The sequence below is a fragment of the Montipora capricornis genome, chromosome 5 (assembly GCF_036669925.1).
Source record: "Montipora capricornis isolate CH-2021 chromosome 5, ASM3666992v2, whole genome shotgun sequence".
Lineage (NCBI taxonomy): Eukaryota > Metazoa > Cnidaria > Anthozoa > Scleractinia > Acroporidae > Montipora > Montipora capricornis.
Window position 1 is genome coordinate 7,370,509 of NC_090887.1, and position 22,500 is coordinate 7,393,008.

Here is a 22,500-nt window from a genome sequence, read left to right on the forward strand (position 1 = left end):
AAAAACGCCGCTCAGTTGACAGTTATGGAAAAAAACACTGTCAAGTTACTGCACTACCACACGCAATGCGTTCTTACTTTAAAAAATATCTCGTATCTCCTCAATTCTACCCCCCCCCCCTCCCCCTTACCTCCAGACTAAAAATCCCGTATCCCCACAATTTTTTTACCTAATTATCCCGTATCCTGATCGCTTCTCGGGCTTTTGGCTAAGATTAGTTTCTTGGCCAAGGACTACGGTCAAGTACTATTGTACAACGTACGGTACTTTTTCAGTGCCGTAAGGGGCAGGCACAGAACAGTTTCGGCTGTTTGTCTGTTCTCTCGAAAACGATGACAAGGGTTTTTTTGGGTTTTTTGTTCAGCTCGAGTGTAGAATCAGGACGAACTGTTGTAGTTTCTGATAACTATTTACTACTTGTAGCTTTTGTTGAATTTTGAATCGATGATAGAGAGAGTTTTGGCGATCTCAATCCGGACTGGACTACTGGATTTAAGGATTTTTCTTAACGAGATTTCAAGTTATTGTGGAACGTTTGGTACCAAGTTACTGAAATCAAGATTATGGAATTGTAAAATTGGATCTTTGGACTGGACAATACAACACGCAATTACGGAATTTTTGAGCATTGAGAGAAATAGAGCACGGATGTTGTCTTCTTGTCTTCGCCACGGCAAATTTATACAGTTTGCAAGGAACTAAACCAGGATTACAGAACCAGACGTCGATTACAGGGCCCGCTTGTTCGAAAGCCAATTATCTTAATCCAGGATTAGCGTAAACTTTTGTTTCATGTTTTCAACTTTTTGGTCACAGTTTCCTTTGCTTATTTTTGTTTTTCAAGATTGACTTCTTCTAATGTAAAGTTTTTCTGAATATCAGCCTTGAACAGCATTTGGGAGTAGAGGATAAAACTCGTTTTAAAACCCAGTTTCTGAACAACTGGCCCAGGATGATAAGTTGTTGAACTAGCTGTGATTTGTAATAAGTTTTTCGGATGATTTTAGGCTGATCCTGTGATTTTTGGATGAAAGGAGTTAACGAAGCAAGTAAAACTGTAGGATTTGAATTAAGTCTCCTTCCAAAAATAAATAAATAAAAGATCCCGTATCCTGATAACCTGCTAATAGGGCTTCGTTGTTTGCATTTGCAAATTTAGTAACATTAGTAATGAGTTTTTACAACAAAAAACTTTAAGTTATATTACAGATGTATCTTTCTAGTAATCTTTCGCCATTTTCCGAAGTCTACCTGTACTTGAAGTTCACTGTAACTGGACAATTTGTGTTAACTGTTTGCGCATTCCACGGATACGCCCTTGTAGGCGTCTTGTTGTTATATAAGTCCTAACGGTTTTTCAAATATTTTGTAACTGACGATGATGTTTGTAACATCGAAACATGTCTTCGAAATTAAAAAATGTCATAACTTTCTTAAAGATAACGAACTACTTTTAAGTAGAAAAAGACATTGAAGGAAGGCTTCAATAAAACAGCAAAATTAATACATACAGAGGCATGGATGTGCAGATATTAAAATGAATTTCAATAATCCAGTTTCAAGTTCTGCATGACTGCGGAATAAAAACACTCAGGATGCACTTTTACAGGGCTAGCCTCCATCTGAAATGAATAATTATATTCACAAACACTGTCAGGAAGGTGCCTGAAATTTGAAGCTAAACCATAGACAGAGTTGTAAACAAGTCATTTTCTGCTGTAATTTGTGAATATATTCACTTGAGGTGGAGGCTAAACCTGTAAAAATGCGTCCTCAGTGTTTTCATTCAGCATTCGTGGAGAACTTGAAACTGGACTATTAGGGTTTTTGAAAACTGTTCAGCCTAACAGTCTTTCAAAGTTTATCTGTGTTGTTTGTAACTTAATTTTGTATGCTCGGCAGAGATTTGTTTTTGGTCATGAAGCTTTGAGTTGTGTTGTTTAAAAGTAATTTCTGGGTTAACGTTAAGTTGCCTAGGGAGGAGTAACTGGTAAAACCACTGTCACAAAGTCAACTGCACTTGCGTGACAAAGCCCCTTAAAGCAGTCGCGAAGAAAGCCTTAAGAACAGGCTTGAAAGGGGCTGGACCCTGGATAGCACTGCATTGCTCTACCAACTGGGAGCTGGTCACTTGTGAATTTGATTTATATCCCGTAAAAGGCAATTACCTTACAAGTCATTTGTGTTGCTCACAGACCCACCACTCTTTACGAAAACTACTGACGAACATCAAAGACAAAGACGAACCAAAGGACAGACAAGGAACAGCTGACAAGATCAAATTCTGCAACTGCCAGGCCACTAATGTCAGTGTGTCCAGCAGAAATCTGAATGCACGACTGAAAAAAGGACTATTCCACCTACAATATATGTACAGACCCTCTAAGACCTAAATGGATCAAAACACACCAATCACTGTTCACAGTCTTCACAGCTAGTGACATCTACATGTAGGTTTTGCTGACAGTCTCGAGACCAATAATGACTCGAGTGTTTATACCATCCACTGAATTTACACAAATCAATTGACTCTGAAGGTGACTTCCATTCAGGATGTTGAAACGTTATTCAAGGTCGCCTTAAACGGACTACACTCACCTAGATGATTGTGTTTCGCTTATTATCATGAAAAGTTATTTAAAATTTTATTATTATTATTAATTTTTTTTTTGTGACTTTCTAGTGTGTCTTTTTTGCTAACATTCTGTCTCCTGCGGACGATTATGAAACCACAATGTATTTTCTTTTTCTTTGACAGTGTTGTTTAATTCCCTTAAACCCAGAGATGGCACCATTGAAGCTGTTAAGGTAAAGTGACAATACACTTGTATATTATTATTTTGGAAATGTTGGACTTGTTGATTGCCTCAAGGGTTCAGAGCTGGCGCAGTGGTGCGATCCCTTGCCTCCCACCAGTGTGGCCCGGGTTCGATTCCCAGACTCGGAGTCATGTGGGTTGAGTTTGTCAACTGGTTCTTTACTCTTCTCCGAGAGGTTTTGCTCCGGGTACTCCAGTTGTCCCCTCTCCTCAAAAACCAACGTTTGACTTGTTTTAGGGTTATTTGTTAATTTCAGGTTACAGTGTCCCCAATTAGTGCTCCAGCGCTAGAAGACTAAACACTTAAATAAAGTACCCTTCCTTTCCTTTCCTTTGAGTCTACTGTACATCTCCCAGTAGTATATCCCACTGTCAGGGTTCCATTGGAACTGATAACCAGTGGCTCAGTTGGTTGAGCATCAGACTTTCATGCAGGCGAGATCGCGGGTTCAAAACCCCACTTGGACTAACCCTCAGGTTCTTAAAAATAACTGAGGAGAAAGTGCTGCATTTAGCCCAAGAATTGCTTACCATATAATTTCCATCTTACTCCCAGAAGAACTTTTGAACAATGCAAAACAAGTGTCTGTAGCCCTCACTTCGAATAAAATAATTATACATGTATTTATTTCATCAAGTCCTTTTACGGAAAACACATGAGTCTACTAAATTGACCTGTTCCCAACTGTGTTGGGTCATAGCTCAGTCGGCAGAGTATTACACCAGCATCGCAGAGATCATGGGTTCGAATCCCGTTGGAGTTGCCTGAATTTGTTAGGTGTCTATAAGAGATAATAATTATTGCTTAAATTGTCCGGAATAAGAGCAAGGATCATTTCTCTCTTATGACATTTGTATCTGAGGGTGAAAAAATGACTGTTTATAGATCTATCCATCTGACTATGGCTTGGAACAAATGAGATCAGAGGAAACCCTTGGACCTGTCCCACTGAAAGATGAAGAAGCTGATGATGAAAAAAACATAGGAAACAAAGAAAGTGTGGAGGCAAGTCAGAATAGCTCTGTGATATGCTGGGTCTTTGCCAGTTTCACGTCCTACTTCATCTCTTTCGTCCAAGATGATGACTATTACCTACGTCAGCACAAATATTATTTTAAATCGCTTCTTTATTCACCCATTTCAGTGTTTTTCCTTTTGTCTTATTATCCCAGTCCAAGTACTTCAACTGCTCGAATCAACGGTCAGCTCCAATGAACATTTCCCCTTGAGAGAGTTATTTGAGAGAACTCGCATAGTCTCCATTAGTATATACCACACAAGTGAACTGTGCTTTCGGTGCATTCTGGTTGGCTAGCGCGAAGGTGAATAGCACGAATGTCTTACTATTCATCTCTGAGCAAACAGAGAGGAACAAAATGGCTCCCATTTTGCTTCAGTTACCGAGGTGCACGTTTTTTACCATAAACTCAGCTGATTATTCAACTTGTGTGGTACGTGTATATACTATTCACCTCAGTGTCAGTGAAAGTGGTGGATTTTTACCTTCACTTTGGTGACTAATTTTTAATTGTTCCAGATACAAAAACCGAAGAGTGCCCGGTCGAAGAAAGTACATTTAAATTACATGTAAATTCACTTTTTTCTGTTCATGTTTTCTGTAGAAATTCAGAATAGGTCATGTTTTTGCGTTGTGCATTTTTCAAAGGGGAGAAACCAAGCCTAATCCAAACCATGTTTAGAGCTATTGTTTTGCTAACGCAAGGTTGTTGTTTGGAAGCTTAGTAATGTTTGTCTTCCTAAAGCCCAGAATTTCAAAAGCTTGAAGAGGACAGAGGGCTGTATGCTACGTAGAAGCGGCCCTTATTTTTCCTGAGTGGAGAAGGCAGCTTTACACAGGCTCAATAATACAGTACAGCCTGCAAAATTTCAAAATGTGTTTTTTTTTTATTGAAAGATTGAAAGAGAGTATACATATGGAGCCTTTTGATTTCATTTCAGTAGTTACAACTCTTTGTTTTTTTTTCCTGGAGAAATGCGAACTAAAGCTTAAAGTGGAACTATGATCAAAAAATCATTTCCTTTTTTTCTTCAGATTTTGAAAGCGTGTTCGCTTAACACCTAACTGGCAAAATTTTGAGCTTTGAGCTTTGAGTTTTATCCAAAGGCTTTTTATTTTCAGTGTGGACCTCAGAGGGTTGGATCTAGAGAAAATGACGTCATTTACTCACTAGCTTAAAATTTCAGCGTGTAAACGCAATTTATTATAATTATATGCAAAACACGGGTTGAAAAGTCTGAAAGCCCGAAACTCCCGTGCTGCATATTAATTAGGCCGCGTACACACGCATTGCATTCTTAAACTAGTGAGTGTTTGACGTCATTTTCTCCTTGACCCAGCTCTCTCAAGATTTTAAAGATAGTAATGGCGGACCAATAAATAAGAAAATTCCAGCTAAAATAAACAGGTGTCTTTTTAAAATCAGAACTTAAAACTTGGGTGAGTTAGTGTTTAGTTAACATAGTTTTGAAATCCAAAGGAAAAACAAAATTTTTTTTTGGTCGTAGTACCACTTTAAAATGCAGCCCTCAAATTCAGTCAGCAGGGGTGTGCGTTTTGTAATGGAGACTATTTTTTTCCCTAGGGCTCAGAGTTTTCGATGGAAAAACTGCGCCAATACCAATTAAACAGACTCAAGTACTTTTACGCCGTCATCGAGTGTGATACATCAGGTACTGTGATGGCATACCTGTGGCACCAGGTCACGTGTCTATCGTAATCACGTATATTTTTGCCATGTGATTGATCATCAAAGTTGTTTGTTCATCATTGGCAAAATGGTTTTTAATGTTAGGTGTGAAAGAATCTGTCTTTAATTTTTTTCAATTTTGGGAAAAATTGACCGACTTCACTGAGTAAAATAGCCAACGCTTTTCGTCGCCTGTCGGTACTTATTGAAACCACTACAGGAATAATGAGCGGTTTTTTAGGTTTTGGAAGCTCTATCGTTCTATAAACAGTTTATTCATCAACTTGAGCTACGAGGTTCATTATTGAAAGGTGTTGATGAAAGTTGCCCGGAAATTTCCGCATTTTAAGGACGGTGCCTACTAATTCAAAGGTATTTTTGCACGGTTTACTGAATATGCGGGAAAAGCAGATCTTAGAAAGTGCTATTGAGATCCAAAAAGAAAACTGGGGGTAGCCTCGTATTTTTCAAAGATAATTAATCAACAATATTTGCAAAAAGCTTTAAAATACAAAGCAATGTATGGCATTCTTTCCCAAAGTGAAGCTTTATTATCTCTGAAAAATGGGTGGTTACCCCAAATCTTCTTTTTGGATACCAAGAGCACTTGCTAAGTTCCGCTTTCTCTGCATAGTTTTGAACCGCGCAAAATCCGAGTATCTCGAGATGCGCAGAACGTATGCGCTATAACAATAGTAGGTACCGTCCTAGAGGTTATTTTTGGATTTTAATAAACAAGATGGTTAATATTCACCCTGATAAATGAAAGAAAGGAGAATGATGGGATCTTCTTTTCTTCGGTGGTGACTCGTAAATACTCAGAAAAGCTAGCTGATGGCCTAGTTTCCATGAGTCTCCTACAGTTCATTGCTTGAGCTTCCGAACTAGTAATCGGAAGGTCGTAGGTTTGACTCGGTTGCAAAGGAGCACTCGGATTTTTCCGAGTATCCCCGAATCCCAGCTCCCCGAGTCTCCTATGGTTCAGTGCTCGACCATCCGAAGTAGTAATCGGAAAGTCGTAGGTTCGACTCCTGCGAAGAAGCACTCGGATTTTTCCAAGTATCCCCGAGTCTTATCTACCGCGAGTCTCCTACGACATCTGAACTAGTAATCGGAAAGTCGTAGATTCGACTCCTGCGAAGAAGCACTCGGATTCGAGTATCCTCGAGTCCTAGCTACCGTGAGTCTCCTATTCACCCTTTTAATAAGTCTAATATATGCCGTTTTCCGCTAATGACGTCAAACTCATGCTTTTAACATTTATCCAGAAATGTACAAAGGCTTCAAACAAGAAAAGAAATCGGAAACGTTTTAGGCCTTTGTACATTTCTAAATAAAATTTAGTCTGTCATCAAAGTACATTGTCTTTGTTTCATTTTACTTCATTTTGTTTTTCAGAGACTGCAGGAGTGCTTTATGAAGGATGTGATGGAATCGAGTTTGAACTGAGTGGCAACGTGTTGGATTTGAGGTACATCCCAGATGATATGGAGTTTGACCACGAGCCTCAATCCGTGGCCACAGAGCTACCAGCCTCAGGCTCTTACATCGCACCAGAGTAAGTCACGGCACAGGTAACCCAATTCATAACTTGAAGTCTCCCCTAGTTCTGTTACCTCAGAAGCTGGCATCAGTGGAAACACAGTGCACCTGCATCAAAACATCTCCTTCTAGCAGCATTTGACCTGCCCCTCCTCTCCCCTCTCCCTGTTTTGTGTTACCACCTTACAAACTTACCTAACGAAGCAGCATTAGACTTGCCACAAGTCGGCTGCGAAAGAGAGCGAGGGAGAACGAGCGAAAGCGAAGGACGAAGTCCCGAGACGAGCGACAAACCACTTATTTATCTACTAGCGGAAACAGGCTTTGAGAAAGTCTAAAGCTTTTCTTCATCTACATCTACACGTCCCAGCACTCAGCAAAGTCCCTTTTTGACTTATGGCTGTTTCTGCTTAGGTGGCCTCATAGACCGTAAGCCTTTTTAGAGACATCACTGCCAAGCCGGCCACTTCTGCTGGAGAGAACAAGACAGCCACAACACCGGGGGAAAAAGCGAAGGCTAATCACTGTTGAGCTGTTATTTTCAATTTCGGAAGTGACGAAATTGATTTTTTCAGACAATTCGGTTTTTGTGATTTCCGAGCGAGGTGAAACGGAGAGAAACCTTTCTTACAAAGCAGACGACCTTGGATTGAACATGGTAGAGAATTAGGCCCAGTTCACACAAATCTGGATATTTTAAACATTTTCTTGTTCACACGTAACATATTCAAATCAAATTTTCCCGTCCAAACCCAGATTCATTCTAGTTTCCAGGACTCCTCTGTGGCTATGGTCTGATAGAGTATGCGCCATCAGGTGCGCTAGTTGCAGTCTGCGGGTCGAGGCGATTTTGTTGCTGACTGCAACAATGAATGGTGAATCACCAAATTGCGACATTTCTTGTTTACAAACATTGACGTCACAATACTTTTCATATTAAGATTTGTCACCCACAGAACAAAAGAAGACATTGTTTCAACAGTCAATTCGGTTCTGGTTGGCATAATGATAACAATGGGTGACATCGCGAGGGAACATCACTATAGGCGAAGCAAGGCGTCAACAATGGCTACGAGAACGTTGTCTAAAAATGTTATTTCCCGTTACTGTTTAAGCAATAGAGGACGTTTTCCGTGTTTCCATAGCCTCATCTGAATACGAAGGGGAGTTGGGAGAATTCTTGACAGTTATGCAAACCCGAGACGTACCCCTAGTGTTTAGATGAGGCTATGGAAACACGGAAAAAAGTCTTCTATTGCTTTTATAAAATATTTCTCAGAGACAATTCAACAAATGAAGGAAAATGCTGGGTTTTTTTACTTCTTGATTGAAAGAGATTTTCTTGACCCACGCTCATATTTCCTACCAACAAATCAAAACGCGTGTCTGGCAATACATAACCAATCAAAATTTGTGTGATATCACAGCTGTGTTCTATACTCTCATCTAAACACAGCTATTGACCAATGAGAGTGCACGTACTATACTAATTATTTTATAAAATAATTTAGCGATTACTCCAAGTTGCTTGGCTTGGAAAGTGTGAGTACACATTCCAAGAATAAAATTGGTGAGGACGGTGTTGATATTTAGAGAAAAAATTGAAAATTCATCATTAGGGGCTCTTGTCCTCCTTGTGACCTAAAATTCGATCATTTCATGTCGTTGTCAAGACAAAAACGGCAAAGAAATGTATCAAAATGTAAAACGCACATGCACGTCATATTTTGAGATGACGTTTTCGGCGACGGCAACATCGCCGTCTCATATCTTGACGTCCTAATTTTTTCTTATTTTCTGCTCTACTACAAATAATAATTTAGAGGTGATTGTCAGTTCAGAGCAAATTAGGAATTAACGCTTTTTTTAGTTAAGAGCAGAGATCATGTTACAGAGTGGACAAGTTACACCATGACCATTTTTCGCCATACGTGTCCTTAGGTTTTCTACAACAGCTCTTCACCAGACAAATGTCAAACTAACCTGGGACGAAACTGACCCAGGACGACAACGCACCACCATGAGAAAGTTCAACAAAGATGAAATACTAGAGATGGATTTTAATGCCTATCTGGCGTCCTCATCAGATGAAGAGGAGTTGGAGGGAGGAGAGGAAAATTCAGATGGCAAGGAAGAGTCAGATGAGGACGAAGACAAGAAAATTAATAAATACAAGGTGTGTTTGTGGATTGCAAACGACCTCATGGGCTTAGGACCCTATTAGGAACCCGGGTTGCAGAAATGGGAGGCGCGGTTGATGGGCTAAGCCACCCTGATTTCCCTTTGTCATTGAAGTGGGTTCATCAACTGGTTTCATATTAAATTGACGACCGTTAAGAAACTTAAAAGCTGACATCATTGGTTTGGGGCATTAGCCCTTCGTCAGAGCGAATAACTTCGCCCAGACAAAGGGCTAATTTCTCTGGGGTGGTTATTTTACCATATCAACCCAGTTGATAAACCCATTTCTGTGTTTTGCTTCCCCACTGATGCAGCACCAGAGTTTCCTTAGAAACAAAACTGCCTTTTTCATTGTCACTGTTGTGATAGCTTCGTCCTGACCCAAAATAAGTTCTGATTCCCGTGGTTGACATAGCAATGTTTGTTACCGCAGCACATTAGGGACTTTCAGATCTTTAAAAAAGAATTTCTGAGAAACGTTTCTATGCTTTTCTCCGCAGCAACTTCTGAGAGAAATCGAGAACAAAGAACACAAGGCCGATAGAGAACAAGAACTTGAGATTACTTGGGAACCAGGCCTGCGAGAAGCCACAGAGGAACTGGTGACAAATAAGATAAAGGAGAAAGAAAAGAAGAAAATGGCGCCATGGGAAATATATCTACAAACTAAAGAAAAAAGGAAAGAGAAACGAATGGAAAAGGAAAGTTTAAAGAAACGGTATGTTCAAATTGTCAAGGTTATTTTTTTTTCGATATCAATAGAACACTTTTCCACATAATAGCATTGTTGTGGTGTGCACTCTCTGTTGTGATGTAATAGGTTACCATAGAAACAGGAAAGCCAACTAAGGGCGCGTTCGATTGACCGTATTCCAGAATAGGAATACATGGAATAGAATTTAGAAATCCTTCGTTGTTACGGAGATTCACATTAAAATTATCAAACGCTTGCTAAAATGCTATTTTAAACATACATTTATTATCCTTGTTTCTTTAAACTCGCCAAACATACCGTTTTGAATCATCACTCCACGTAGTCTTATTCCGGAATAGGGTCAATCGAACACACCCTAAGGGTGCGTACGATTCACCCTATTCCAGAATAAAAATACGTGGAGTGATGATTTTAAATGATATGTCAAGCGTTTTGAAGCAACAGGGATAAAAAAGGTATGTCTAAAATAGCATTTTAGCAGGTGTTTGACAATTTTAATGTGAATCTCCGTAAAAACAAAGCATTTCTAACTTCTATTCCATGTATTCCCATTCCGGCATATGGTCAATCAAACCCACCCTAAAACATCGTTTAGTTTGTCAATAAATGCTTATATCTCTTTATTCCTGGAAATTATCAGCAGATTGATATCAATTTTTCTTCAAAAAAAAAAAAAACGAAAATGCCTAGGAGCGGATTCAGAGCCACTTGAATTTTCCTTGAGCGTTGAAAGATGCTTGAGATTTGGTGTGAGATGTTTTTGCCCATCACGTGGAAAATTAATGCAATATCAAACCACTCACGAAATAAATGCTAACGCCCAATTCAAATTGGCTCGTTTTTGTTTTAGTTTATCAGGGAGAGAATCTGACGAGAGCTGCGATGTTCCGTCAGACGTTGATTTGTCTGACCCGTTCTTCAGTCAAGAAATTGATGCTGGGATAAAGTGTTCAAATGAAGACGACAAAAAAACATCCGCTAAACCGAGAGGGAAACGGAAACATGGAGACGTTGAAACGGAAGAAGATAAAAAAGCTAAGGTACAGTGTATGTTGCATGGTTGTCGTTGTTTCAGGAAACCAAACACTTATTAAACGAGGGCCCGGCAACAACTTGAACAGTATTGGGTCAAACATTTTCTTGTATCAGGCGATTTCTGAAAATTTCCCCTCATGTTCAGACCATGCGCGAGAAGTGCTAGAAGTCGTGTCAACTAAAGAGCCTTTTCCGTTCAGTCGCCTCCGTTAGTAAGCGAAGATTGTCGTCTAAGTCGCGAAGATACTTCTCTAGAACACTTCTAACTAGTAGTTCACGAAACATGTTTTTTCGTCTCCGTTTCAAATTTTCTTAGGAGGAGCTAGAACTTCTTTTAATGGAGGATAAAGATGACCGACAGCATTTCAGTCTCAAAGGAATAATGGACAGCGAAAAGAAGATGAACAAGAAAAGACGAAAAAGAAAAGAAAAAGAAGAGGAAATTGTGGAGGATGATTTTAATGTGGACTTGAAAGATTCTCGGTTTGATGCGCTCTTCACTTCTCATCACTTCGCCGTAGATCCTTCAGATCCACAGTACAGGTGTGTATTGTGATTCATAAAACAGGGTAGGTTTGGCACTGAAAAAATTCTGGTGCGCTCCTCTCAAGCTACATGCGTGTTGTAATATGGTGCAATAGACCTCTTTAGCTTGTACGTTTTGTTTTCCCATTTCAGACCACGTGATGTTCCTATAGGGAACAGTTTATTTCAAATGTCATCTTATGCATGTGGATATGTATGCATAACTTATGAAAAAACAAAAGGAAAATTCCCTTGGGAACATCACATGGTCTGAAATGGGAAAAGAAAACGTACAAGCTGAAGAGGTCTATTTCGTTAGGGAGCTTGCGCAGTGACAAAGGCGACGAGAACGCCAAAGAGCTGCATATTTAATGAGCGCAATGCACATGCGCTTTTCATTTTTGTACATTTCTTTGCCATGGCAACGACATCACAAAACGAGAATGTTACAAGTTGAAAGGGGAAACATGGCCGTGCGGCATGCATTTTAACACATTTGCAAAAAAAAAAAAAAACAAATGAAAAAGCCAAATTTTTGGTTTCGACGTCAACCTGAGGTTGCAGACAATGAACCGTTTGTTATCCATCTTAACTTTAAGACAGTACCTACCAATCCAGTTGTAGGATACTGGCGTTGATGGATTCAGCTTCATCTAAATTATAAGCCTGTGGTATTATCTTTTTTTCTGGGCCAGATAAACGTGTTAAATAAGTGAGGAGGAAAGTAAAGCAGCACTGGAAAGTTCCATGAAATATTTACTTGGTGGTGAGGCTAACATTAATATCTTTTAAATAGGAAAACAAAAGCCATGGAAACAATTATACAGGAGAGACAGAAAAGAAGAGAAACTAGTGAGATAACGCCACAGGCCAACCATGAAAAAGGTGCGTAAGTGACTTCTCTACAAAAAAAATAAGGTTGGGAAAAGTCGATAACTCAGGTCACCCTTGCTCTTTCAACTTGAGTTTATCTTGTTTGCAGTGGCTCGATTTTAACGCGCTGTAGCTGACAAAACTTGAAACGATGAATTACAAACTGATTAGACATTTACTTGGAGACATAAAACTTATGTCACGATTTTGACTCCAGAAGCCGTTGAATACTATTAAAGGAACAAGTTGACGAGTTGAGTATTGAGATGATACAGCTGGAGAGAAATCAAGAAATCATTGCATTAATGACATAAATTTGCCAGTGGAAACAGATGAATTAAATTTTTCTTTAGTTCCGTGAGATTAAAATCTCCAGCCTGACTGTCGACCAGAATATGTTGCATTCAGACATGATGTGAAATCCCTAAATGCCCTCGACCAAGAAAGATAAACTGTACGCCGTGAAAAACACGTTTCAACCCTTTACTTCTCTTAAAGTGCCCCTGTGATTTGAAAGTGTGTTTGCTTAACACCTGACTGGCAAACTTTTGAGCTTTTAATTTTTTATCCAAAGGCCATTTACTTTGAGTGTAAGTTTTGGATTTCACAGTCCAGCATTACTCGCGTTCAAAACCGACCGACTGGACCTCAGAGGATTGAAATTTCAGCGTGTGAATGCAGTTAATTATATATGCAAAACGCGAGTTAAAAAGTCTGAAAGACCAAAACCCCGTTCTGCATACTAATTCTACGGCATACACACACATTGCATTCTTAAACTAAACACGCGAGCGTACAGATGTGAATCTTTTCATTCCCATTTTACTCTGAAACCGCTTGTACTATTTTTATGGCTACAGGCGAGTATCTCCGAGTTGGCCATGACCAGTCTCAACAAGCGCGTGTGTGCAGTAATTACTTTACAAAACTTCATTAACTCTGGACCGTTTCAATTTTTCACAACATCCTGAATATTCAGTAAACAGAAGGAGCTGATAAGCAAGACTAAGTGAACTAATCAGGGACCAGTTGCTCGAAGCCTGGTTAGCGCTAACCGTTGGTTAAGAGATATCAAAACGGTGTAGGTTTCCATGGTATTTCACGCTGGTTAGCGCTAACATTGCTAAGAGCAACCTGGGCCAGCACGCTAGAAACACAATCATTATCTCAGAGATTGACAATTTAATGATCTGCGTAAAGTGTAAAGTGAGGTGTCTTGTTAAAGCAAGAAACATGGTGACAGAGTTAAGCATTGCATCGAATCTCCAACGACCTTGAGTTTGAGAAACATTTGACCTCTGCGCTGCCAACTATAATTTAAATTTGTGTCGTTTTGAGAGTTTTCTTTTGCTATGTTTGACTCTGCATGTTTTTTTCCTTTGCAGAAGTGCAAAGAAAGAAAAGAGATCCCAGGTAATTTAAGACAATCACCACTGCCCGTACACTATACTCGTGCCAATACCTTCTTGGATAACGTTGGCTTTTTTGGCGAGCTCGTAATGTGATGATCCTTTGATTTGTGTTTGCACCCTCCGACTGTTTTAATTCACAATCTTTTAGGCCATGATGAAGATGATGACCATGGTAATAATAATAATGATAACAATAATAATAATAGTAATAATAATAATAATAATAATAATAATAATAATAATAATAATAATAATAATAAAAAGGAGTATAGACAAGGATTATAGACCCATTTCTGATATGACATCATGACACGTGATCTCACAATCTTGATTTTTATTTTTCTAATTATAATTAGAATAATAAAAATAATTCAAGACCAGACTATCCCGATCGAGCGTAGTTAATAGAGGGGACTGATCATCATTAAGTAAAGTATGATCGTCCGGGCGAGTGTAGTCCTGAAAAGGACTGTTTGAGATGACATTGACTGACGTTTCGACAACCTGAGCGGAAGTCATCTTCAGAGTTTGGAAGCTCGGCAAACATCAAAGGAGCAAACAAAGATGATTAGGTTGGAAAGTCCACGACCGTGCACAATCTTTTGTTTTGCGCTCATACACTATGCATGAATTACATAACCAACACGTTTCTGTTGGTTAGTTCCTCAGTACGGAGTAAACAACTTTTGTGTTTTGTGCATAGTCAAGGCCAAAAAAGTGAACAAAAACCTACAACAAAGGAAGTTGTCGGGTTTCATAACCATTCCTCTCTATTAACTATGGATCGCACATTACCAGCAGCTCAACTATCCTAACGAGATCACGTATCAATAAATAGAATTATTCAACAAGATATGTCAACTAGGTTTCTGATTTTTAATAATTTCTTTTTCTCTTTTGCAGCTTATCGGCCCTCGTTAAATCGGTCAAGTCGAAAACAGGACATTTTCATGATAGAAAACAGAAGAAAATACTTATGCATTCATGAATAGAGGAAGCACAATCATCAAGGTGGAAAAGAGGGAGGTGATGGCTTCTTGTTAAATCGTTCGAGGCTAGTTTCGCCAGCGGCGCTAGTGTAAGCTCAAACAACAAAGGCTAGCCTGCAGTGCAGATGTATTTTAGCAGTCACACGCTCAGTGTGTGTAGCTGTCATCTTTAATTTCTTAAGTGTTTTAATATCGGAGATTGGCGGAAGAGATGAGTAGGGTGGGGATTTGTTTCCTCGTCTCGACATGGGGCAAGTCGCTGGCACATTAACTTGATGTTAATTACAGTCTTTTGGCGTACAAAAGGTATTAATTATCAACACGCTTCCATTTCTAAGACAGGCTGCCAACAAGCTTTCTCTGTATTGTCATTAATAAAATAATTCATTTGTGAGTATTTTTGGACGAATTTGTATTCATAAATAAGTCAAGGTAGAGAATATTGAAAAACCTACAGTAGCATGCAACACTGACACCCCCCTCCTCGATTTTTCCTATGGTACTATTTAAAACTTGACCACTACTAAATTTCAGGTTGTCCTAACTATGTCTGCACTGAAAGTCAATCTATCACTTTGCAGTCTCACCAATGGGTCTATTTTTAGATGCACTTTGCGTGCGAAAATAAAGAGCCGACAATTTCAACCAATCAGAAGAAGCCATGTTATGTCTTTTTTTGTTTTTTTTTTCGGGGACATAACTGATTACAAATAGACTCACTCATGCCATTATCTGTGTTTCGACTTTTATAACAAAAAAAATCCAACAAACTGGTAAGGTTTATCATATCACAGCAAGCAAAACTATTGTGTTGGGATCGAAACTTAAAGTCTTAAGAGGCTCCATAATTATACTATTTCAACCAAGTGAGCTAATAATTGGACACCACCTTCTTTTTGAGGTGTAGGGTGAACGCTACCTCAAGATAAATGATAGTGTTCTAAAGGCGGAGATTGGTGCTTGAAGATGAAGACTTGTGGTGTCCTTGCTTCATCTCATTCAGGAATTAAGGATCACGAAGAATAACTGTGAGGTGAAAGGCAATATTCTCGCTGTCAATTGGTTGGCTGAAAAACTGTGCTTGTTGCCAAGCAACATCTCCTTTCTCACCACTAAGGGTAGCTGTTAATTTCAGAGTCTTAGAACCACGCAGAACTGAAGTTGTTACTGTTTCATGTGCTGCAACATAAGAATATCGAAAATTACAGGCCGGGAAAGCAATGGCTTGAATACAAAACTTCTCACTGAAGCCAGTCAAAAGCTCTTCATCTGTACTTATACACCTTGTTCCAAAATGGCCACCATTTTTTTTAGTATTCTTTTGTTTCCTTGCAAATTAGCCTCGCTTTCACACACACATTCAAAACAACGAGGCCAGAATGGTGGTCATTTTGGAATAAGGTGTATGGGGCCGTGAGGTGGCAATAACAAGACCAGAACCAGTAATTTTCATCCACTCAGAGCAAATGTAAACAATCACATGATCCAATTAGCGACACATTATTTTCCTGCAGCTGGTACTATCAAGTGTGTGAAAATTCTGGGTTTGGTTATGTTTCTGATTGGTTAAAAAATGCTGCAAAACATATCAGTCAATCATCACCATAGCCGATCAACTGTCACTGTTTTTATTTATGTAACACCTGCACCCTCCTCCATGCGTAAATTAATGGTACTCTGCTATTCGATTAAGGCAGCACAGGATACCCACATACCATTGGCAAATCCAATTGCTCTGCAATGTGGTCATTTCCCTTAAGTGTCCAATCGACTTGCCCAGTTCCTGATGTTGTAACCAAGGCTTTTGTAGTAACGCTATCAATTACAAGACCACTGGAGAGAAATCCACCAGCCATGCGACCAGGCCTGTTGGAGAGCCTTGCTAAGTTACCTGGGGAAAAAAGGGCAAAATATTGAGGATCTATTTTACAAAAAATGCATCAAACTATAAAAGACACTGCTGTTATAGACTGAAACCAAGTTTTTGTCAACACTATAGAAGTGCTCACAACTAAGGTTAGTACTCGCTTGACATGACTTCTGCATTAATTTGGTGAAATCCTCGATTTTAACCCATTGACGAGTAAAATACCAAGTCTGGCCGGTTTCGGCCGGTTTGGATGTCAATGAGTTAATGGGGACATTCACTGTTTTTCAGTGAGTTATTAACCCATTGACTCCCAGGGGTTCCCCATTGACGAGTAAAATCATCTGGCGTTAGACAGAGTAAAATACTGCCGGTTTGGATGTCAATGGGTTAAAAGCAAAAAGTCCCACCAGGGATGCCATTTTGAGAGCTTTTAACTATTTGCCAGGTCTGACGACTTCTGCATCAAGGCTTGACTGTTCCAAGAATATTTTACTTCGTTAAGACAATGTGGATGACTTCATTTTCAGCAGCGAGACAACAACAATCTACATGTGATGGTCTTACATACATTTCCCTTCTGTAAGGACAGCGCGTCATTTTCTTCTACTCCCTCCTGAAGAATGTAGGCCATCACCTGTGGAGAAATTATATACAATAATTTTAAAGCAGATTTCCAAAAAAAGTATTCAAATGCACAAGACTACAGATGACCCAAAATTGTACATGTAACCCTGGTTCGGTTCACAAACATATGTTGGACTGGCCAATGGGATTCACAGGTGACTTCGCAATTCAAGTGAGGAAAATCACTTACAAATGACAGAAAAAGAAAGTGTTCAAGAAGAGACCTTAGGCTACCCCTTGCTTTAAAGGTAAGACTTCTGGCACCAAGTTGTTTAAAAGGTGGATAAGTCATTATCCAGAGTACAGAATATACTTCAGGTCAAGGTTTCCTTACCCACCTTTATTTAGATGTTACTATAGTATGCATATTCAATTACATGTACATGTATCAGCAAACACTGATTGAAATTGTTGCAGAAATTCAGGGACACTCAACAATAATCTTTGATGAAATAGGTTTTTGCGTTGCCAAACAGCTATAGATTTCTTTACTAAAACATCACCTAAAACCAGGGGAAAGTAGTCCCTTAAGTTTTCAGAAGGAACATAAATTTTTTGCAATTTTTGACACTTAAAAAGGTCGTCTAGCTGTTTCGGATGAGCAAATGGACTATGGTGCCACATAAAACACCAATAAAAATGCTTAACAAGACATGTTAGAAACATGACCTATTTGGTTGCTATAGCAACAAAAGAGCCATCCAAATAAAGCACTTAGATCTAAAAAATATATTTGTTGACTCCTAATTTTACTGCTAGAAAGTGATTATTAAGCTAAGATTAAAGTCTGCAAAGTTAAAAAAATTCTCTGGAGCAGATTCACAGCTACCTTCGCAGCTGGGAAATTTTAAGGTGGCCCTCAACCCACTCGAGAAAATTTTATTAACTTTCTAGCGGATTTAACCTTGCCTGGTAATAATATCCCAGCAGCAGAACTGGGAGTCACCGAGTATGTTTTTGATGGAAGCATTTCAAGAAAAATGCATAACGGCATAGAAATAACGTCTTTTTAGCTATAATTGGTGTTTTATATGATACCATAACATTTCCGAAATGTGGAACTGTGTTTTAGGGTCAAACCTTCTAATGAGACCTTTCCTTTAAAATTGTTGAAACTGGTTTGAGCCGTCTTGAAGTGCACCTGAAGTTAAAAATGTTTCATTTCTAATATACCGGTAAATCTCCCCATCCAAAGCAAACATATGACACAAAAATTATTGTTACCCAGAATTTTGCTTTCACTGTACTATACTGTAAGCCACATAAACTTGGCAGAACTAGCATTAATTTGGACCCACGACTGTGATGTGAAGACATGGGTCTATTCTCGATTTTACATCACAAATGGCTTTGCATTCCTGTGTTTAAAGAAATTTTTCATTGCAAAGCAGTTTGTGACGTAAAATCAAGAATGGACCCATGCCTCTCGCAATATACATGTAGTTGTGGGTCCAAATTACTGCTAGTTTTGATAACTTTGCGCATCTTGCCCAGCAGATAAAAAGGGAAATTTTGAGTTAAGAATTGTAAACAAGTGTGCTTGTAGAAGAGAGATTAATATTTTAGCCAAAAAATATTTGAGATTAGGTACACTTTAAAGTGCACCTAACCCAAATAAATTTATTGTAGGTGCATTGTTTGGAAGAAGACGTTTAAAGTGGCTTACTCCGGTTTTGCGAAGGAAATGATCAAGATTTTTAAATCTGTGAAATAATTGTAACTTTACTCAACAAATAAATGCAAATTAGGGGAAAATGCTAAATACAGTGACCAAGCTTCTGGAGAGGGGACTAGAAACTAGACATTTCCAAGACCTTTTTCTCAAAAATATTCATACGACCAGAGTTAAAATTTCGGGAATTAGTAAACAATATGAAACCAAACCGTCAACATTTTTTTAAAAAGATTCATCAGACAGTTTTTCACTGTTATTATCAAAATAGATGAAAATCTATGTTTTTGCCATTTGCGAAAAACCTGTCTGAGAAATTTTTTGTCGCTAAGGAAATCCTGAAATTTTAAGGAGGGGTCGTACAGCTAATTTTAGAGAAAAAGGTCTTTGAAATGTTTAGTTTCCAGTCCCCCGCCACGGGCTCGGTCACTATATTTAGCATTTTTTCCCTGATTTGCATTTATTTGTTTGGTAAAATTACATTTTACTTCAATCGTAGTGACTAACGCTTCAGAAGAGATATCCTGTTGCTTCCATTTCACAGATTTCATAATTTCTTGATCTTTTTCTTCGGAAAACTGTGGTAAGCCACCTTTTAAAGAAGGTCATGGCATCACGAGAATGATGTCAGTTTTATTTTCCTTTTTGACAGTCAAGTAAGAATGTGATCCTCGCAAGGTATGTGCATGGAATACAAAATTCTTGTGAGACGAAAAACGAAACTGTGACTGCTTGTATTATGTAATGAAAGAAGAGTGAATTAGATAAGAGTGTTCTTATAGCATGGGTGGGCTCTCCAGCACAGTCGCAAATGAGTATTTTTTGAATACCCTAAAAAACACATGGCGGAAGACACGTGACATGGCTTCACCTGATTGGTTAAAGTGGCGGCCCTTTGTTTGTTTTCGCACGTAAAAGTGTATCTAAAAATGAGTCCAATTGTGGCTGTGCTGGGGCAAGACTGCAAATTGATTGAGGAACACTCTTTTCTAATTCACCCTTGAATGAACTCAAGAAAGTTGGACAAGCTTTAACACTGTTTTTACGACTTTATTTGATATGTTTCAGTAATAGGAGATCACACACTAAGCACGATATCACTTGCATGGTTAAGAACTGGAACTCAGGGGTTTTCACATGTTTATTATTTGTTTCTTTTCCACAGATCACATATCAATATTTTTAGAAACAACACAACACTTTTTGAATTTAAAAACATGTTTGGACAGAAACTTCTGTCATCTTCAGTTTAAATTACAAAGTACAGAGTTGAACATATAGTGTGAACCAAAATGCTAGAGAATTCTGAGCATTGCCGCACTTTGTGCTCTATTAATGACTGTTTCAGCATCCTAGATCACGCTTCTACCACCTTCCAACTTAAGATAAAAGAAGCTATTCATATTCAATGGGAGAAACCTACGCTTAATCATCAACTTTATCATGTTAATTTAAAGCTTTCTTTGTAATTTTTTACATTGTCATGTTTCCTTTTGTTGTTATAGTTAATTAGCATTTTGGTTCACACTATATATTCAACTCTGTACTTTGTAATTTAAACTGAAGATGACAGAAGCTTCTGTCGAAACTTGTTTTTAAATTTAAAAAGTGTTGTGTTGTTTCTAAAAATATTGATATGCCTACTACTATCCAGACCTTTTGGCAAGACCACATATGGAGGACGATCGAGTTACTGATGCTTGGGATCACCGGTGCCTGACGACCATTCTTGGAAGATTCTTCTTGCTCAAGATTCTTGACGTTTTCTAGACCAGGTGGGAATATAAATGGTATCAATTTTTTGATTTACCTTTTCCACTTTATTTATTCTCCATTGTGTTGTCTTTAGAACCTTTTGATTGAATTCACTTTTCATTCACTTTGAAAGACAGGAAAAGTGGTCATCGATATGCCTGCTACTATCCAGACATTTTGGCAAGATCACATATGGAGGACGATCGAGTTACTGATGCTTGGGATCAGCGGTGCCTGATGACCATTCTTGGAAGATTCTTCTTGCCCAAGATTCTTGTAGTTTTCTAGACCAGGTGGGAATATAAATGGTGTCAATTTTTTTATTTACCTTTTCCAATTTATTTTTTCTCCATTGTGTTGTCTTTAGAACCTTTTGATTGAATTCACTTTTCATTCGCTTTGAAAGACTGGAAAAGTGGTCACACTTTGATACATAAACAAGCAATGAAAGGAAATGGGTTGGATACCAGGTTGACATCACAAATTACTTTGCATCACTGTTTTCAAAAAACTCTCCCAATGCAAAGCTGTCTGTGGCGTCAACCTGGTATCGAACCCATTGTCCTTCAATGCTCGGCTATGAATCAAAGTGCGACCACCCTCAAAGCAAACAAAAAAGTGACTTTTGAATCAAAACGTCCTAAAAGCACAATATATATGTGTCTCTGTAATCCATTAGGCCCTTTTAAATTTTCAAAAAATCTATCGGTATAGTTTGCTTTGTGGCAAATGATATTAAGGATGGTCAAACTATTTTTAATTCTGTGAACAAACTGTACTTTAGGCCACTTTCAAAACTACTACAATACTCTTTGTTTTCCATCCAAAATTTTTCATAAGCATTGTTTTTATTTTCTCTGTGAAACTGGAAACAATGCTCAAGCAAAGTTTTGGGCAAACAAGGAGTATTATGGTATTTTTGAAGGTGGCCTATTTTGAACGATTGATTGTACACAACTGTTTCTCAAAATGGCAGTGTTTGTCATGGTACCATATGAAAAGCATCAGTTGCTTAATGAGATCACTTGTTATTAAACCAATTATTAGTGTCTTGCATGATACCATAACATTTTGTTACGCAAAACAGTGTGGTTGAGTTAATCGTTCCAATTAGACGTTTCCTTGAAATTGCACGTTGAAACTGGTGTGAGCCATTTTCAGGGAATCCCCACCCCTTGCATGGGTACCTTGAAACGGTACCGTAGTTGTAAATTTCTTTCAAGAAGTGGTTTGTACTAGAAAGTGAAAATAAGTGTTTCTTAAATAAACTTTGTAGCAAAAACGTTGTCTTTAAAAATTTCAAGCAAATTTTATTGTAAAAATTATTTTCACCTCTTACGATTGCAGACTAATTCTAATGGAAGAAATGGCCACCAAATGTGGCTTGAGCTTGAAAACCAGTCCTAATCTGCCTCTTAGGTACATGTATATACTACAGCTCAGAATTGCTGCTTGAATGCAGCAAAATAAATTTACATGGCAACCATTTTGGAACAAAATCATCACTACAACGAAGCATCCTGATGTTTAAAACAATCTCCCAGCAGGTACAGTGAGAACGTTCTTCCTGGTATTGGAAAATAGTAGGTTAAACGTAATTTGTGGTTGACCCTTCTTGTACGGTGTCTTTAGGTATGTATTTCCTCCTGGAAATGATGGACTCCGAGGGTAGAGGGATCATATTGACAGTCTACCAATTGGTGACGAGCCAGAGATATTTGGAGTGCATAACAGCGCAAACATTGCTTTCCAGGTGAGAGAGAACTGACTGCTAAAATTG

At 38.5% G+C, this 22,500-nt stretch overlaps 3 protein-coding genes across 8 annotated transcripts in view; 2 read left to right on the forward strand and 1 right to left on the reverse strand.

The window, feature by feature from the left end:
* Window positions 1-22,500, forward strand: part of LOC138049314 (ESF1 homolog) — a 65,538-nt gene that overhangs the window by 10,837 nt on the left and 32,201 nt on the right. The window contains exons 7-17 of one of the 2 annotated variants that reach the window (XM_068895535.1): window positions 2,759-2,808; window positions 3,705-3,824; window positions 5,423-5,510; window positions 6,926-7,085; window positions 9,011-9,245; window positions 9,751-9,968; window positions 10,816-11,005; window positions 11,317-11,543; window positions 12,322-12,410; window positions 13,784-13,811; window positions 14,714-15,448. In XM_068895535.1, the coding sequence (XP_068751636.1) occupies window positions 2,759-2,808; window positions 3,705-3,824; window positions 5,423-5,510; window positions 6,926-7,085; window positions 9,011-9,245; window positions 9,751-9,968; window positions 10,816-11,005; window positions 11,317-11,543; window positions 12,322-12,410; window positions 13,784-13,811; window positions 14,714-14,798 (1,490 nt within the window). In that variant the 3' untranslated portion in view covers window positions 14,799-15,448. Of the gene's footprint in view, window positions 1-2,758; window positions 2,809-3,704; window positions 3,825-5,422; window positions 5,511-6,925; window positions 7,086-9,010; window positions 9,246-9,750; window positions 9,969-10,815; window positions 11,006-11,316; window positions 11,544-12,321; window positions 12,411-13,783; window positions 13,812-14,713; window positions 15,449-22,500 lie in introns of those variants that run through there. The other variant, XM_068895536.1, reaches the window with a different exon arrangement.
* LOC138049315 (peptide-N(4)-(N-acetyl-beta-glucosaminyl)asparagine amidase-like) overlaps window positions 17,042-22,500 on the reverse strand; it is a 58,507-nt gene continuing 53,048 nt past the window's right edge. Inside the window, exon 9 of the mRNA XM_068895538.1 lies at window positions 17,042-17,303. Coding sequence (XP_068751639.1) covers window positions 17,193-17,303 — 111 coding nt within the window. The 3' untranslated portion in view covers window positions 17,042-17,192. The remainder of the gene's footprint in view (window positions 17,304-22,500) is intronic.
* The window catches only part of LOC138049312 (uncharacterized), a 10,057-nt gene continuing 7,442 nt past the window's right edge, over window positions 19,886-22,500 (forward strand). For 2 of the 5 annotated variants that reach the window (XR_011132357.1, XM_068895534.1), the window contains exons 1-2: window positions 19,886-20,740; window positions 22,353-22,473. The gene's annotated coding sequence lies outside the window, so the exon portion shown is untranslated. Of the gene's footprint in view, window positions 20,741-20,853; window positions 21,014-22,067; window positions 22,268-22,352; window positions 22,474-22,500 lie in introns of all 5 variants that reach the window. The other 3 variants (XR_011132355.1, XR_011132356.1, XR_011132354.1) reach the window with 3 other exon arrangements.